Below are 15,650 nucleotides of genomic sequence, written 5' to 3' on the forward strand. Positions count from 1 at the left end.
CCATCCTCTAAATGGACTAGCACTAGTGAGGGTAACACAGATATTTGCTGACAGCAGAGCAATAGTGAGATTCAGGAACCTTGGGTTCCATTCCAGGCTCTGGAGAGTGGTGTGTTCTAGCAGGCAGACTCTTCTGATCATTCCCCACAAGTGTGACATTTTCTACTTGTCCCTGACAAGCTGTTCCTGTCCCAGACCTGTCTCTTCCTCCCGCCGGCTCCTTGTCTTAGTCCCATGCTCCTCACAGAGCCAGTTCCAGCCTCCACTCTTCAGGTTTCTCATCTCAATCCCAGTTTCACCCCTCTGCACTTCTCCCATCCCAGTCTTCTTGCCCAGTCATTCCCAATCCATCTCAGCACCTTGTCCCCAGTTTCCTTGCACAGCCAGTCCCAATTCTACCCCTCCTGGATCCTATACGAAACTCTCTCTCCCCACACTTTCCTCCACTTGCACACACATACCTCTACCACCCACATTCCCCATCCTCACTGGCTCCAAGTCCCAATCTCCTTCCTGTACCTTCCATTCAATCTGTATCCTGTTTCCACAGCATCAGACTCCCTGTACCCATCTCTTTGTCAAGCCAGTCACATTGCTGCCACGATGGCATCTCATTTCTTTATGAGATCTACCTCCCCTCCTCCCTACCCACTGGTTCTCAGTCTCCTTTCCCAGCCAGTCCCAGTCTCCACCCTTTACTTCAGGTCCCTATCCCAGTTTCCCTCTCCTCTCTGCCAGCCTCTAGTCCCAATTTATATTCCCCACACTTAGGATTCTTGTCCTAATCTATCCCCCCTGCTTCTGCTAGCCTTTCCCCACCTCCCTCAGGTTTGGTTCTTGTCCCCTCTGTATTAGAAGTGGGCATCTTCCTCCTTCATGCTCCCTGGGCACAGCAAGGATGTCACTGAGAGCACAAAAGAAATAGAATCTCTGCTGTCAGTCCAGATACGAAGACCTAGCCTGCCCACAGTAGCCCTGAGCTACACTTCAGGGAAAGTCCTTCTCTCAACCCTGGACTGGGGAATGTTCAGTACTGACAGAATCCCAGCTATTTACGAGCTAAAAATCTACTGAACATGTGTGAACTGAGATTTTTCTAACATTTATAATTTGTCCAGATTTTCACAGGCATAGCTAAAGGCACAGTACTGGCATAAAGGCCACCTGTTTGCCAAATTTTGAGTCTCTGTTCTAAACCATCTGAGTGCTAGAGCTTTTAAAAAAATGATTACTAGGATTTTTTAACATGAGCAAAACAACATTTTCCTTTAGCCTAATTCTCAGAAACAGCTAAACTGTTTTGTCTGAAATTTTGCAAAAAGATTCGGCCTGAGGCAGACACCCAGCATGGAACATTTCAGCCCAAATATTTAAAAGTATGGCAAAAGTTATAAAGCAACTGAAAACAGCTGCACATATAACAAACGCATGCATGCACACACACACACACTCTCTAAGTGCCTGAATTTTAAAAAAAGAGACATTCTGCTAACCAAATAGATCAGGGGTAGGCAACCTATGGCACGTGTGCCGAAGGCGGCATGCGAGCTGATTTTCAGTGGCACTCACACTGCCCGGGTCCTGGCCAAAGGTCCGGAGGGCTCTGCATTTTAGTTTAATTTTAAATGAAGCTTCTTAAACATTTTAAAAACCTTATTTACTTTACATATAACAATAGTTTTGTTATATATTATAGACTTATAGAAAGACACCTTCTAAAAACATTAAAATGTATTACCGGCACGCAAAACCTTAAATTAGAGTGAATAAATGAAGACTCAGCACACCACTTCTGAAAGGTTGCCGAGCCCTAAAACAGATCATCATCAGTCCAAACACACTTAAAATATCTAGTGTTAAAAACATAAAAAGTTTAACATTTTTGTTTAAAAAGATACCATCAACTTGCAATGTAATAATTTACAAATTGTGACAGGGTCAGGCCAGATGGCTACGAGAGAGTGGTCGAAGGTAGACACATTAGCTCCAGGTTAAGCAGGTCCCTTTTCCCTGGGTAAGATCACAGGGACTATTCCAGAACACTCAGGAACTTTCTAGAACTAATTAAGCCAAGCAGGCTAATTAGGACACCTGTAGCCAACTGGGATGTTACTAGAATTAATTAAGGCTAATCAGGACACCTGGTACAAAAAGGCTCTCACTCCAATTAGTGAGGTGTGTGCGTAAGGAGCTGGGAGTGAGAGGATGTGCTGCTGGAAGACTGAGGAGTACAAGCGTTAACAGACATCAGGAAGAAGGTCCTGTGGTAAGGACAAAGAAGGTGTTGGGAGGAGGCCATGGGGAAGTAGCCCCATTGTATTGAATTGTAGCTGTCGTGTAGCTGTTCCAGAAGGCACTCTACACAGCTGCAGTCCATAGGGCCCTGGGCTGGAACCCGGGATAGAGGATGGGCCTGGGTTCCCCCCCAAACCTCCCAACTCCTGATCCCACACAGGAAGATCTGAGGCTAGCAAAATCCACCAATAAGCGCAGGACCCACCAAGGTAGAGGAGGAACTTCATCACAAAATGAAATAAAAATACTACACCTATCTCTAAATCTCCATGATGCTTTCTGTGATTCTTCAATTACATTTTCCATTAAAAATATTTTTTTCTCTCCCAATTTTCTCTGTGAAGACCCACAGAAACAAAAAGGAAAATGATTAAGATGCTGATCTTCTAAATACAAACCCACCCATCCCATCTCTATTTTTTCCAGTTTGTTTACTTTGTGCATTTGACACGGTTTGGCTCTAATTCAGCAAAGCACTTAAGCACATGCTTAACTTCCACTGAAGTCAACAGGACCACTCATTTTTAAAGTTAATCACATATAGAATTGTTTGCATAACAAACTGACTGAAAGCCTAAATGATCATACAGAGGAAAAATTACAAAGGCCCCCTTTCAACAAGGCACTCAAATGTGCAGAACGCCATCTTCAGTGCTTTGCTGAACTGAGGCTAATGAGTGTCATATGCACGAAGTAAACAAACAGGAAATAATGTTTTCCCCTCTTTGTTGTAATAATACTATTGTTACAATTAACAGCTAAGAAGTAAGAACTTTTCAGACAAATGTGACTAATTTGATAATATTCCTTTAATTTTTAAAATGCAAAGCAAGCATATGTGAAAATATTTCTAATTTTTAAACAAATATTATTCTTTAAGTGTGGTGTGTGTGTGTGTGTGTGTATATATATATATATATATATATATATTATGTCATAGAACCAAAATTGAAACAATCCACTGTACATTCCTTGAAATAAACTTGAAAGCATGTCTGGTTTACATTTGTGGAAACACAATCTAAACCAAAGAGCTTGTTGTAAAAATTTCTACTTTCACAGACTCTCAAGGCACAAACAAATGAACGAACAAACAAACAAACCCAACAACAACTTGAAAAGTTTTCATAACTTGGTTATGAATAGAAAACAACACAGGCATTAATGTTTCATTATGGTTATTGCTGAAAGTTATATTAATTAAAACTATATTGTTGAACAGCATGCATCTGAGTAATGTAAAATCATGACACAAAGTTACTATTGAGAGCAAAACTTTACAACTAGTAAACTGAACTGCTTACCATTCCTTTGAAAACAGAATTTGGAAGGAGGAAAAAAAAGAATGAGATGAATTTATTCCTCAAACTGCCAAGCCACTCAATGTTAGAAAAAGTGTAATAGATTTTATAGTTTCATAGACAGCTTTATGCCAAACCATTACTGGATCATTTTTGCCTGATCAGCTAAATCTAAACTTCCGCCTAACTATGGGATTTTTAGATGGATACAACAGATCATTCATAAAGCATGTGTGTATAATTTAATATGCACACAAGCATATCAACAATAACTGTCAAGACACTTCAGCTCCTGCTGTAGACAAAATATATTTTATGGTGTCTGGATTAAAATAATTATGTTCAGAAGAAAAACTTCCCCAAAAGTTCAGGTTTATATTAAACCTGAAGTTTTGGGGAATGAGGTACCAAGTCAGTTTCACCAAGTGGAGAAGTTTTATAGAAATATCTTTAATATTCTTGGTTTATTAGATTCCAAATAAATAGCATTACTGATCATCACAAAATTACCATATTAATTTTAAAATAGTACATATGTAACAGAAGTAGTCAATACTAGAAGGAGGGATCACTCAGTGGTTTGAGCATTGGCTTGCTAAACCCAGGGTTGGTAAATTCAATCCTTGAGGGGGCCCCTTAGGGATCTTGAGCAAAATCAGTACTTGGTCCTGCTAGTGAAGGCCGGGGGCTGGACTTGATGACCTTTCAGGGTCCCTTCCAGTTCTATGAGAGAGGTATATCTCCATAGATAAAGGGTCAAATGTGCCCTACCAAACAAGGATTGCTTACTGTGGAGGGCAGTCAGGGCCGGCTCTGGCTTTTTTGCCGCCCCAAGCAAAAAAAAAAAAAAAACCCTGCACGGGGCCGGAGCAGCAAATGGTGGGGGGCGGGAAACCAACCTGCTAGCCGGCCAGAGCAGCAAAGGGGGTCGGAGTGACAAAGGAGGGGGGGCGGGAAACAAACCTGCCAGCCAGAGCAGCGAAAGGGAGGGAGGAGGAGGGAAACAAACCTGCCGGCTGAAGCAGCAAAGGGTGGGAGGCATGAAACAAACCTGCCGGCCGGAGCAGCAAAGGGGGGGAGGCGTGAAACAAACCTGCCGGCCGGAGCAGCAAAGGGGGGCTGGTTGCGAAACAACCCCCTTACCCATCAGTCATTGCTTGCTGTGGTTGTGAAATACCTCTGTATACCCACGTACCTATTATACTGAAATGTTATACCAGGAATTATAGTCAGAAGCACTGTGCTGTATAAGTTTAAATAAATCAGACCTGCTCACTATTTGTATTTTTATATTTGATGCAGGCTCGTTAAACTGATCATTAATTTAATTAATGCACCTTTTAAAAACTTAGATAAAAGTTAAAAGTGGCCATTCTTTCAAATTATGCATTGAATTTTCTTGATTAGTGGAAATGACTTTCAGGCTTCTAAAGACATATCCTTGCATGCTCCCCTGAAAATCCAACCCTATCACAATTTTATACAGTGACACCTAGAACATAGGCCTAGTTTAATTTTGAATTAATACGTTAATTTGTCTGGTTATGATCTCAGACTGAAAACCAAAATTGGATGGAGATGTCCTTTATAATTCCATTTCAATGATTTCAGATCAGTTGTTTGTGTTCTGGTATCTTGTTCAAGTTTAAGGTCAGAGTTAAGCTTTGAAGTTAAATATCAAGATGAACAGGCAAACAACATCTCTCTTGGTAATATAATGTCTGTCTGCAGCAGACTCAAGACACTAGCATATTGAGCATAGAGAGAAAACCACTTTCACTGCTAAAACTATTTTTAAAAAATATGAAAGCTTAAACTCTCAAGAATAAATTTTAGCTAAATACTGTGTTTAGTATTCTAAGACAGCATAGTGATGAGTACAGTATAAATCCCTGGATATGACTGATAGGAAAAGACTACTCTGAAAAGAATGCAGTTGGATCTTTAACACACAATGAGAGCAGACAAACCCTCAGTTTTTAATGGCTGCATGGAACACATTTCCCTTTGAATGGAAAAGGACTGAGTTGACCTGCCAGGAACTGAACCACTGGTTCATGAGATTCTAAGTATTCTAAAACTGAAGCCTTCAACTTGCAAACCGTTCCCATTGGAAAAGGGCAATTCACAATTATAATACTGAATTATATAATTCAAGTGGCCAACCCAAAAATAAAACTGAAAGTTATCAAAATTCCACTATTCCTGGTAGCATTATGCATTTCTGTTCAAAATAAAACAGAAATTAACACCTCTGCTCCAACTTCATTTATCAGCCCAAACACCACCAGAGAGCTGCACTCACAGAATGCCCAAGAGATAAATGTGCATTTTCTTTAACTTTCTCTTCAAAGTATTCTGTCTAACAAAACATACTGTCATGCAGAAAATGAACTGGCTATACTGGAGGAAATTCAGTCATGCCCCATCGTTCTCAGAGAATTCCACTGAGAGCAATTACAAGATGCATCTTTTGATTTATACCATAATATAGGCCTTTCCTTCCCTTCATTGTTTGGATCATCCTGAGTCTTCTCTAGTCATCTCATAAACTCCAGTACTATAATATCACTGATTAGATCAACACTATCCAGATGGCTCCCACTGCAGCATTTTTACCTTCACATGTGTCAGTCTCACTGCTGAATAAATAACCCTTTGGACATGTACAGCTGTAGCTTCCAGGTGTGTTTCGACACAGGCCATTGTCACACAGCAGTCTGTTCACTGAACATTCATCAATGTCTGGAAAAGATCAAGTAGACATATTAATGAACAAGTCTGCCCTCCTTTTCTCCAAGTATTATTTTAACTGGACTCTCAGCAGCAGTCGTGTGTCTGACATTCAGTTTTCTGCATTTATATCTGAACAAGGAGAAATGCCAATACTAGGTTTGAAGAGGTTAATTAACTTTCAAATTCCTCTTACCTCATATTCTATATTACATTTAAGAATTTTCACTACTATTTTGTAAATACAGTAAAGCACAGCTCTATGTTCTCCATTAGAACACAGCGACCTTGGGATATTTGGCAGTTTATCAACAGCCATGATTATTGTCCTCGGATTTGTCTGTTTGGCAGCCAGCAGTGATGTTAAACATGCTTTTAACAAAAATTCATTAAGAGTTACAACACTGTGCTAATCCTTTTTTCTGTGCAAATATTTGCTATCAGAGAAGGTACAGTAGGAAACACTACACTAATATCTACATATAAAAAAATACCCCACTACACTCCAGCTGATCACACACTGAAATATTGCAACCATGAGTGTCTCATGAGTGTCCATATTTCTATCTACTGATTGATAGCAGATATATTAACACAAACTAACATTAAAGCTGAAAAGTCAAGCACCGAAAAATCTGGAAAACCCAAAAGTTAATGTTGCTACTTAACGTTACTTTAGACATTTGCAAATCTTCTATAACACACATTAACAAACAATATTATTGTAGACTGCTTATGCTTAACAATGAAAACAAAAATATAAAATCTTATTTTTTAAAAGTTATTCTGTGGTTCCCATTACTGTGGTATTTTAGCACCTCACAAACACTTTTTCCTTCCAATTTGTGAAGAAAGTGCTATTATCCCTATTATACAGCTGGGGATGTAAGAGAAATTAAGGGCTTAATCTAATTTCCATCAAAACCAGTAAGATGATTCCAAGATACTTCAGTGAACATTAGATTGGAGTGAGTTGCTGAAGGTCACACAAGAAGTCTATGTCAGAGCTGAGAAAATAATCCAGCATTTCTCAGTTCCAGTTCAGTGCTTTAACAAGACCATCCTTCCTTTCATACAACATATGTGCAACTTAAAACTGTAGGAGCAACCTTTTGGTATTTCCTCTCTTTTGACTGCTTGATTTCTCAAGGTTAATGTGTCAGTAAAGAAAAGGTCTATCTCCCTCTTTAACTGAGAATTTTTTAAGAAAAGGAAAAAGAAGGAAAAAAGGACAGAATGACGTAATTAGAGAGACAAGGTGAGTGAGGTAATATCTTTTACTGGACCAGCTTCTGTTGGTGAGAGAGACAAGCTTTCGAGCTTACACAGAGCTCTTCTTCAGGTCTGGGAAATGTCCTCAGAGTGCCACAGCTATGTACAAGCTAGAACAGATTGTTTAGTATAAGTTGTTAACACATGATAACAGTTTTCAAGTACATAAAAGGTTGTTACAAGGAGGAGGGAGAAAAATTGTTCTACTTAACCTCTGAGGATAGGACAAGAAGCAATGGGCTTAAATTGCAGTAAGGGAGGTTTAAGTTGGACATTAGGAAAAACTTCCTAACTGTCAGGGTGGTTAAGCACTGGAATAAATTGCCTAGGCAGGTTGTGGAATCTCCATCATTACAGATTTTTAAGAGCAGGTTAGACAAACACCTGTCAGGAATGGTCTAGATAATACTTAGTCCTGCCATGAGTGCAGGGGACTTGACTAGATGACCTCCCGAGGTCCCTTCCAGTCCTATGATTCTATGATATTTCATGGGACCATTCAAACAGAAGTGGCTTCTCCAGTCATAGCGGAGAGAGGGGGGGGGGGGAAGCTCAGGGTGAGGTGTGTGGTTTAAATGGGTTATAGATTGTTGTAATAAACCAGTATCTCTATTCAGTCCATTATTTTTTGTGTCTATCAAAGTTATGAATTTAAGATGCCAGGCTTGTCCTCTGAAGGTATTGTGCAGGTTTCCTTTGAGGATGAGGACTGAGAGGTCAGATATAGAATGATCACTTTGTGAAAAGGGTTCATCCACAGTTGATATGGTGTTTGTGATAGGCTTGCGTAGGACCCTTGTGGAGGTGTTGACCATCGCAGCAGTGGAGATATGTCTCTAGGTTTTGCATCTGTTGTTCTGTTAGAGTCTGGTGCTGCTTTGAGTTGGCATGGCCTGTTCTGTGGCGAGCTTGCTTCTGATGACAAACTTGGAGCGGCTGGGGTGTTGGTTGAACACCAGAAGAGGAGGTTCAGGAGAGATTTATTTCAGGCTGTGCTCCCCATAGAGTATGGGTTGTAAGAGAGCTGCTCCTGAATGTACAGACTGAAAGGGGTAGATTTTCTAAAGAGATGTTGTGCTTTTTCATTGCAGCAAAAGGTAATAGCCACTTCTCTCACACACTAAAGGTCCTCTCCTGCTTCCACTAAAATCAATGTGAGTTTAACCATTAGTAATTAATTAATAACTCAAATAACTTACCAACACAGTTCCTTCCAGAGGGATCAGGTTCATAGCCACTGTTACAATTACAACGATAGCTACCACGTAGGTTTTCACAAATTCCATTGGAGCAAATATCAGGATCCAATGCACACTCATTAATATCTGTATCAATATAATAGAGAAGATTAATGCAACTATATTACACATTTAATGCTGTGAAACATCTTATCTTGGAATAGTTGCACACACAGAAATGCCTCTAACTCAAAATATCTATTTTGTAAGTGCAGTGACTATGGATTCAGGGCCGAAGAGCTATTCTTTGCACATTTTCATCTCATAGGATCCAAGACTTTTCCGCATTAACAAAACAAAAAATTACTCTTTCTATATGTTGATTCCTCTGGTTTATATAGAGCCATTCAGAAACACTGGAAAGAACAAGAAGGATGCCGGGCCTGAATGTGATCTCACTTAAACCTCTTTTACACTGGTGCTACTCCACTTATTTCCATGATTTACTTGGACTGATTAATAATGGTGCATCTGAGATCAGTATCTGCCCTGCAATTTACGTGTATACCGATACATACTCAGACAAACACTTTGTTAACGTTGCATTAAAGATTATAAAATGTCCAAAGCTTTCATAAGAAAATGTAAATCAGTAGAATCTTGTCTACTTTATGGTGTTATTACAAATCTATAACCAAAGTTCACTAATCTTGACTGAATCTTGGGGAACAGTTGGGCACATTTCATGCTACATCCTACCTCCCTGTAGCACAGATTTCGCCTAAAAGGTCCAGGCCCTCCTTTTCCCTTAAGAGTTTTTTTTTGGTAGAAGTTCAGTACTCTCCTATGCCCCAACTTTTCTGATGTCTTCAGGGAGCAACCAGGTGGGTCCATGAATAGAATGAAGGGAGCGGGGCTGGGTGCTTGTTACTGCAGTGTGGTAAAAGCAGTATGACTAGGGTGGAGACACAAATGGACATGACTGGGAATGAGAATTGTCTGTAAGGGGGATTTCCTGCCTGCTCTCAATAAAGGGAAAAGATGAGGAGGAAAACACTGCTTTGGTTGGGGTAGAAGGTTCCGGTTTGAAGACGTTCAATTTTCCCCTGCTTTGGGGAATGGTTTGAGCAAGCCAAGTTCCTCAGAGTAAGCAGCAGCAGGGTCCTCTGTGAACCTGTTTTCACTTGTATGAGATCCACAGCAAAGGTTACAATTTTGTTCAGGCCTTCAAAAGGGATTTTAATTTATATTTGATCCCCGGAGGAGATTAATCTTCTGAAGGCACCTGGCAAAGACTACGATCTATCTTATATCCCTTGTGAAGAGTTACAGTCTTCAGGTACTGAACAAAGACTGTAACCTCCACAGAGGAACTCATACAAATTCCCATAGTTAGAAACTGTAGCATTGACGAAAATGGTTATTTCTCTTATGAGATTTACAGTCTGACCAAGTGGCACTAGTGGAGCTTATACAGTCAGTAAACCATAAAGTACTCATCTCAGAGAATTTTCAAACTCTGTTATGCACTTCACATTACTTACGTGAAGACACTAAAAATCACAACCTGTAAAATGATAAAACTAGGCCGATATGCTTACAATATTGAACAGAAATAACATTTTCTTTTTTATTTAAGTATTATTTTTAAATGCTAACTATGCCATTGCTGAAAGTATTATAGGGTCTCATCCTGCTCCCACTGAAGTGATGGGAGTTTTACTCCTGACTTGGATGGGAACAATTCTCATCCTTTCTTAGGAACCTTTGATTTATTTTAATATTGTACCATATTACAAACAACATACCATATCTTGAAAAAAGTTTTTAGCCACTTGTATCTTATGAAAAATCCAAATGCTGAATTCATACTTTTGAATATTTGTTTTACTTTCATTATTTTTCATGAGTCTTCTATATATAAGGAAAAAAATGCAACATTACCTCGTCCATCCACAGTAATGCCTACTCCACTGCTACACAGGCCATGGAAATCAGCTGCGCGATTGAAACAGAAGTTGTATAAAAAATGTTAGTTCTAAACCTCCAAGTACATACTTGAATGAAAACTGACATCATGAATGAAACACTAAAAGGAAAGATATGATATTATCCTCTCAAAAGTACCATCTCCTCAAGTTAGCACTTACAACAGTAATGTCACACATGATGCTAATTGACAGCTTCACAACAGGGCAGTGTCACCCCAGAAAGCAACATGGACTGTTCTCCAAAATATGGTGATATGAATACTGTTTTCAAGGGGTGTATGTGGCAAATAAACTGTTTCTTCATGTTCTCTGCATTTTGCTGTTACTAAAGATGAGTGAACTAGTTCGTATTAAAAAAATAATAATAAAAAGAATGGTTTGAACATCAACCCTAATTCCAAACTGAATAGTGACTGTACTTTACACTGGACTGATTTGGTTAGGGAACCTACAGCTCCTTGTCTAACGTCTCTAAGGTACCTTTTCTCCTATCCAACATAACCTCTTCTGGCTCACCCTACACTTAAAGATAATTATGAGGCCCAGTTGCATCTATCTAGACTTTGGTGCCTACACCTTGAATTCTCACATAGTCTGGACAGCTCTGGAGTTTGGTGCACTCTAGACAGCATTGGGCATGGAAGAACATAAAGAAACATTTTCTTCTTTTGTTCACATTAAATACTAGAAATTTAGATTACCTTGAAAATAAATGCTATGAATCTGCTTTGAATCAGACTTATTAGTCTATGTTAGCTGTGAGATCAGAAGAATTATGCAACTTTACCTGAGTTCTTGGCAGGACATGGGTGACATGGCTCTCCAAAGCCATAGTCTGGATTGGCACAGCAACATTCAGATTTTGTCACTGCCCCGGGGAAAGGGCGGACACACACTCCTTTTTTGATTCCTCCATAGCATGTGCTGCGCATATGAGTATCTAAGAAAGGGGAGGCAGAGAAATAATTGTTTTCTTACACTACAAAGGACATGAATGAATACTCTTCCAACAAGAACCTGAGGTCATAATCTTATCCAATGAAAGGGATACATTTTGTCCTGTATGCAGGATGGTTCACTTAGAAGCCACTGAAAGCCAAGTGCCTGCATCAAAAACAGAATTTGGCTCTAAATAGTTATCTGAACGTTCCCTTTCCAAGTATATGTTCCATCTGTGGTGTATGTTTTTTCCAAACTCATCCGTCACTTGGAGGCTGATTCTGCATGCTTATGTTTAATAGCACAGTAACTTACTCCATGAAAAGTCCCATAAGTCTCAATGGCACTACTTATGAAGCAAGATAGTACTCAGTGTAAGGGTAGCAGAAAGGAGCCTTTTGATTGTAAGTTCTTTGATGCACTTTTCTGCAAAATGCCTATGACATTGTGAGTATTACTAACATAAAATAAAATCAGCCCCATGTAATGTGATAACTTTCAGATTACAAATTCTCTTCCGCAAGCTAGAATGTCTGAATAATATTATTCAGATTCATTCAATGAATCATGTAGTATAGTCAGATAGAAAGCGCCTGTGTCAGATCCTGCAATACTGTAGATTTCTAAACACCATACAGACTCCTTGAAATTCTATCATTACGTATGAAGGAAAATTTTGTTACACACTATTTGAAATACCTACTTTATGTCTGGAACAATTATATCATCTTTCTGTAAAACTGAAATTCCCAAATGAGTCATGAATCTGCCTCATGATTTCTTGGCATCTTAAGGGCATTTCCTGTTGAAACTGCAATATTTATGGTATATCTTTAAGAGGTACTAGTGGTGACGCATGGGTATGGTTCTATGAGTGAGGTGGGCAAATGTGTGTGTGGTTCTGGCAGAATTGTGCTGATTTGTGCATAGGTTGAATAGTGGCAGTTGGGCCAAGTAATCCCCCATCTCTGCAGTCTCCCTCATACACCCAATGAAATTACAACACGCAAATCAGCTGGGGAGTAAGAGTAGTGATTGGTTGAGTTACCTCTGCTATCACAATTGTTTAGAATTCTTGGTATGACATAGATAGATGCCTTTCTGTAGCTATCACATAGGTGTAATTCATAAAATCAAAATAGCCAATGATTTAAAAACTGGATGGCAACAGATTGCAAATCCCAGCAATGACAGGATCTGGGGATATTCTAAACAAAAAGAGCTCTCAACCATGCATGTAGCTGTTTCTATTACTTCACACTGACTGAATAGACATTCTGGGCTTCAGCGTGACACAGACAGAGTGGCAATTCTGGAATCTTATCATAAGTAGCAGCCGTCCATCTTGAAAGCTCCAAGCTGTTCAGTTACTATGTGCCATGCTCTAGCATCAAAAGTGGCTAGAAAAATACAATTCTCGAGTAACAGTCCTTGCCACAGATAATGCAAATGCAGGGTCAGAGGGATGAAGTCAGGGCACTACTAGCACTTGAGGCGTGTTGTGCTTTCCTCTTTGCTCTCTTCACTTTCCTTTCTCTTTCAACTGCTTTTTTTCAGCCTCTTTGACTTCCTGTTGCAGCACAGTCCTCCAGTGTAACCTGTTGCTAACTGCATCTTCCCCAGCTTGATGTTGAAAGTTTTCAAATTCCTTTTACAAAATGTCCTTGAACCTGAGTCTAGGTTGGCCTAATAGCCTTGGAGCATCTGCAAATTCTCCATAAAGGAGATCCTTTGGAATGCATGCATTCAATGCAGATGACCAAGCCAGCGGAGACACCTGTGTCTGAGAATGATGAGTAGACGTGTTAATTTTGCTTTCTCAAGTACTTCGGTGTCATGGACTTATGTTTCCCATTTCATATTTAGAATACAGTGAAAGCAGCGGGTATGGAAGATGTTTAGCCTTTGCTCAAGCCTGCTGGAGGCAGTCCACCACAATACAGCAGTGTGCTCAGAATGCAAGTCTGGTAGACCTGTATCTTGGTGTTCAATGTTAGTTTTCTGTTATCCCACACATGCTTAGTCAGCTGGCCGAATGTGGTGCCTTTCTGATGCCAGAATTAATCTGGTCATCTAGAGATAAGTTATCTGATACAGACAGTCCCAAATAGCATAACTTGTGTACAATTTCTATCATGGTGCTATTAAAACTTCTGGTGCAGTCAAGAGACCTTGGGCCATAATCAATGTCTTCTTTAGACTGATGGTTAGTCCAAACTCACCACAAGCTAACACAAAGCTGTTACATAAGATTCTCCCTTCCTTCCTTCTTGAAGCAAAGGATCTTATTATATAGCTATTTGCAGCTGCGTATGCTCACATGTGAAATACTGTGCCAAGCTGGCCTTACAATCTGTAAAGCCCCAAACTGCTGGAACACTGGGGGTGGGAGGTAAAGGAGAGCACAGAAAACTGAACACGGAGTTGATTCCCACTACTGTCTTTCCCACTATTGTCTCACTCCCAGAGAGTGAGATCAGACCAGCCTGGGCCCCAAAATGGGTGGAGCACAAAAAGTTGCTGCATGACTAGTACTTAAAGCTGGCTCTGCTACTGTGCCCTAATTGTGAAATCCCTAATACAATACCATCTCAGGCTGTTCGTGCTCATTTGAATACTTTATTGGCAATATTTATTAACATGATATAAGAAAATATCATGGCTGCAACATCAGTGAGAACAATTCTTACTTTTAATTCTTGGTTTAAACCGTAGCACAGGTTTAATTAACTATAATAAATGCCTGCATTTATTAAAATACTGTACATATTTAGTATTCTCATTTAGAAATAGAGTGAAGGAACATTCTGCTTTTCACATTAGTTTCCTTTCACTTCTTGCACTATGCAGACTTTTCCTACTGGAGTTTCTAAATGGAGTTTGTAATTGAAGGGGCCAGACTGAGCTGGCACTTGGTGGAACACTGCAGTGGTTTTATTTTGGTAATCCCCCAGCTTCTGCAGAATTAAAATTTTTGTTTTAAAATAAGAATATAAAGTGCTTAGCCCTTATGGTTTTAGAGATACCCTTCCCAATATTAACTGATTCAGTACAATCTTCCTGTGTCTGTAGACAGGCAGGTAGGAATAATGGGCTGCGTCTTCAGAATATGGAGCTAACAGAAGTTTTAAGCCACCTTTGTGTTATCCCAATCCCCAGGGCCTAGTTCAGCCTCAGGGTTGTTCTTAGTTGTGCAGGCTTATAATGTGCTCTATAGGGCCATAATTCCAGCAGGGATGAGCAGAGAGCAGACTGCTTCAACCTTGGTTCTTTATATCCCTTTATCCTTGATCTGGTTGAATAGTTCTAAGATTGCTGATAACTGCTGTATTATTTATCTCAACTACATTTATCTTAACTTAGAAGCATAATTATGACAATTTAAATGTTGACAAAGTTAACTACTTCACTGCTGATCATTTTAAGTACCACCATGTTCTTCTTCCAATCTGATCCCTCGGTAATAGCAAACAGCCAGCTACACAAAAGAAATCTGATAAAAAGCCATCAGACAACATCTGCTAGCACCCAATAATGATTATCTATATTGCCATTTTTCCAATACACATCTTTAAGCACAGTGAACATGCACATTTACAGCACTGTGTTATTTTTAGTTTATTTCCTGTTAGTCAGGGCCAGCTCCAGGGTTTTTGCTGCCCCAAGCAGCCAAAAAAAAAAAAGGGGCGGGGGGAAAGAAGCCGCAATAGCGATCTGCGGCACTTCCACCATGACTCTACCACCGCTGCTTCTTCGGTGGCAATTCGGCAGTCGGTCCTTCCCACCGAGAGGGAGTGAGGAACCCGCCACCGAATTGCCGCAGAAGAGCTGGATGTGCCGCCCCCTTCCATGTGCTGCCCCAAGTACCAGCTTGCTACGCTGGTGCGTGGAGCCGACCCTGCTGTTAGTTTATAAGCCATATGTGTGTGCATAAACAAAAT

At 39.9% G+C, this 15,650-nt stretch overlaps 1 protein-coding gene across 2 annotated transcripts in view; it reads right to left on the reverse strand.

Annotated features, from left to right (window-relative positions):
* FBN2 (fibrillin 2) overlaps positions 1 to 15,650 on the reverse strand; it is a 245,391-nt gene that overhangs the window by 114,263 nt on the left and 115,478 nt on the right. For both annotated transcript variants that reach the window (XM_039544388.1, XM_039544389.1), the window contains exons 16-19: positions 11,558 to 11,710; positions 10,724 to 10,777; positions 8,801 to 8,926; positions 6,216 to 6,341 (exon numbers count right to left, since the gene is read on the reverse strand). In XM_039544388.1, the coding sequence (XP_039400322.1) occupies positions 6,216 to 6,341; positions 8,801 to 8,926; positions 10,724 to 10,777; positions 11,558 to 11,710 (459 nt within the window). The remainder of the gene's footprint in view (positions 1 to 6,215; positions 6,342 to 8,800; positions 8,927 to 10,723; positions 10,778 to 11,557; positions 11,711 to 15,650) is intronic.

Source organism: Mauremys reevesii, linkage group 6, assembly GCF_016161935.1.
Source record: "Mauremys reevesii isolate NIE-2019 linkage group 6, ASM1616193v1, whole genome shotgun sequence".
Lineage (NCBI taxonomy): Eukaryota > Metazoa > Chordata > Testudines > Geoemydidae > Mauremys > Mauremys reevesii.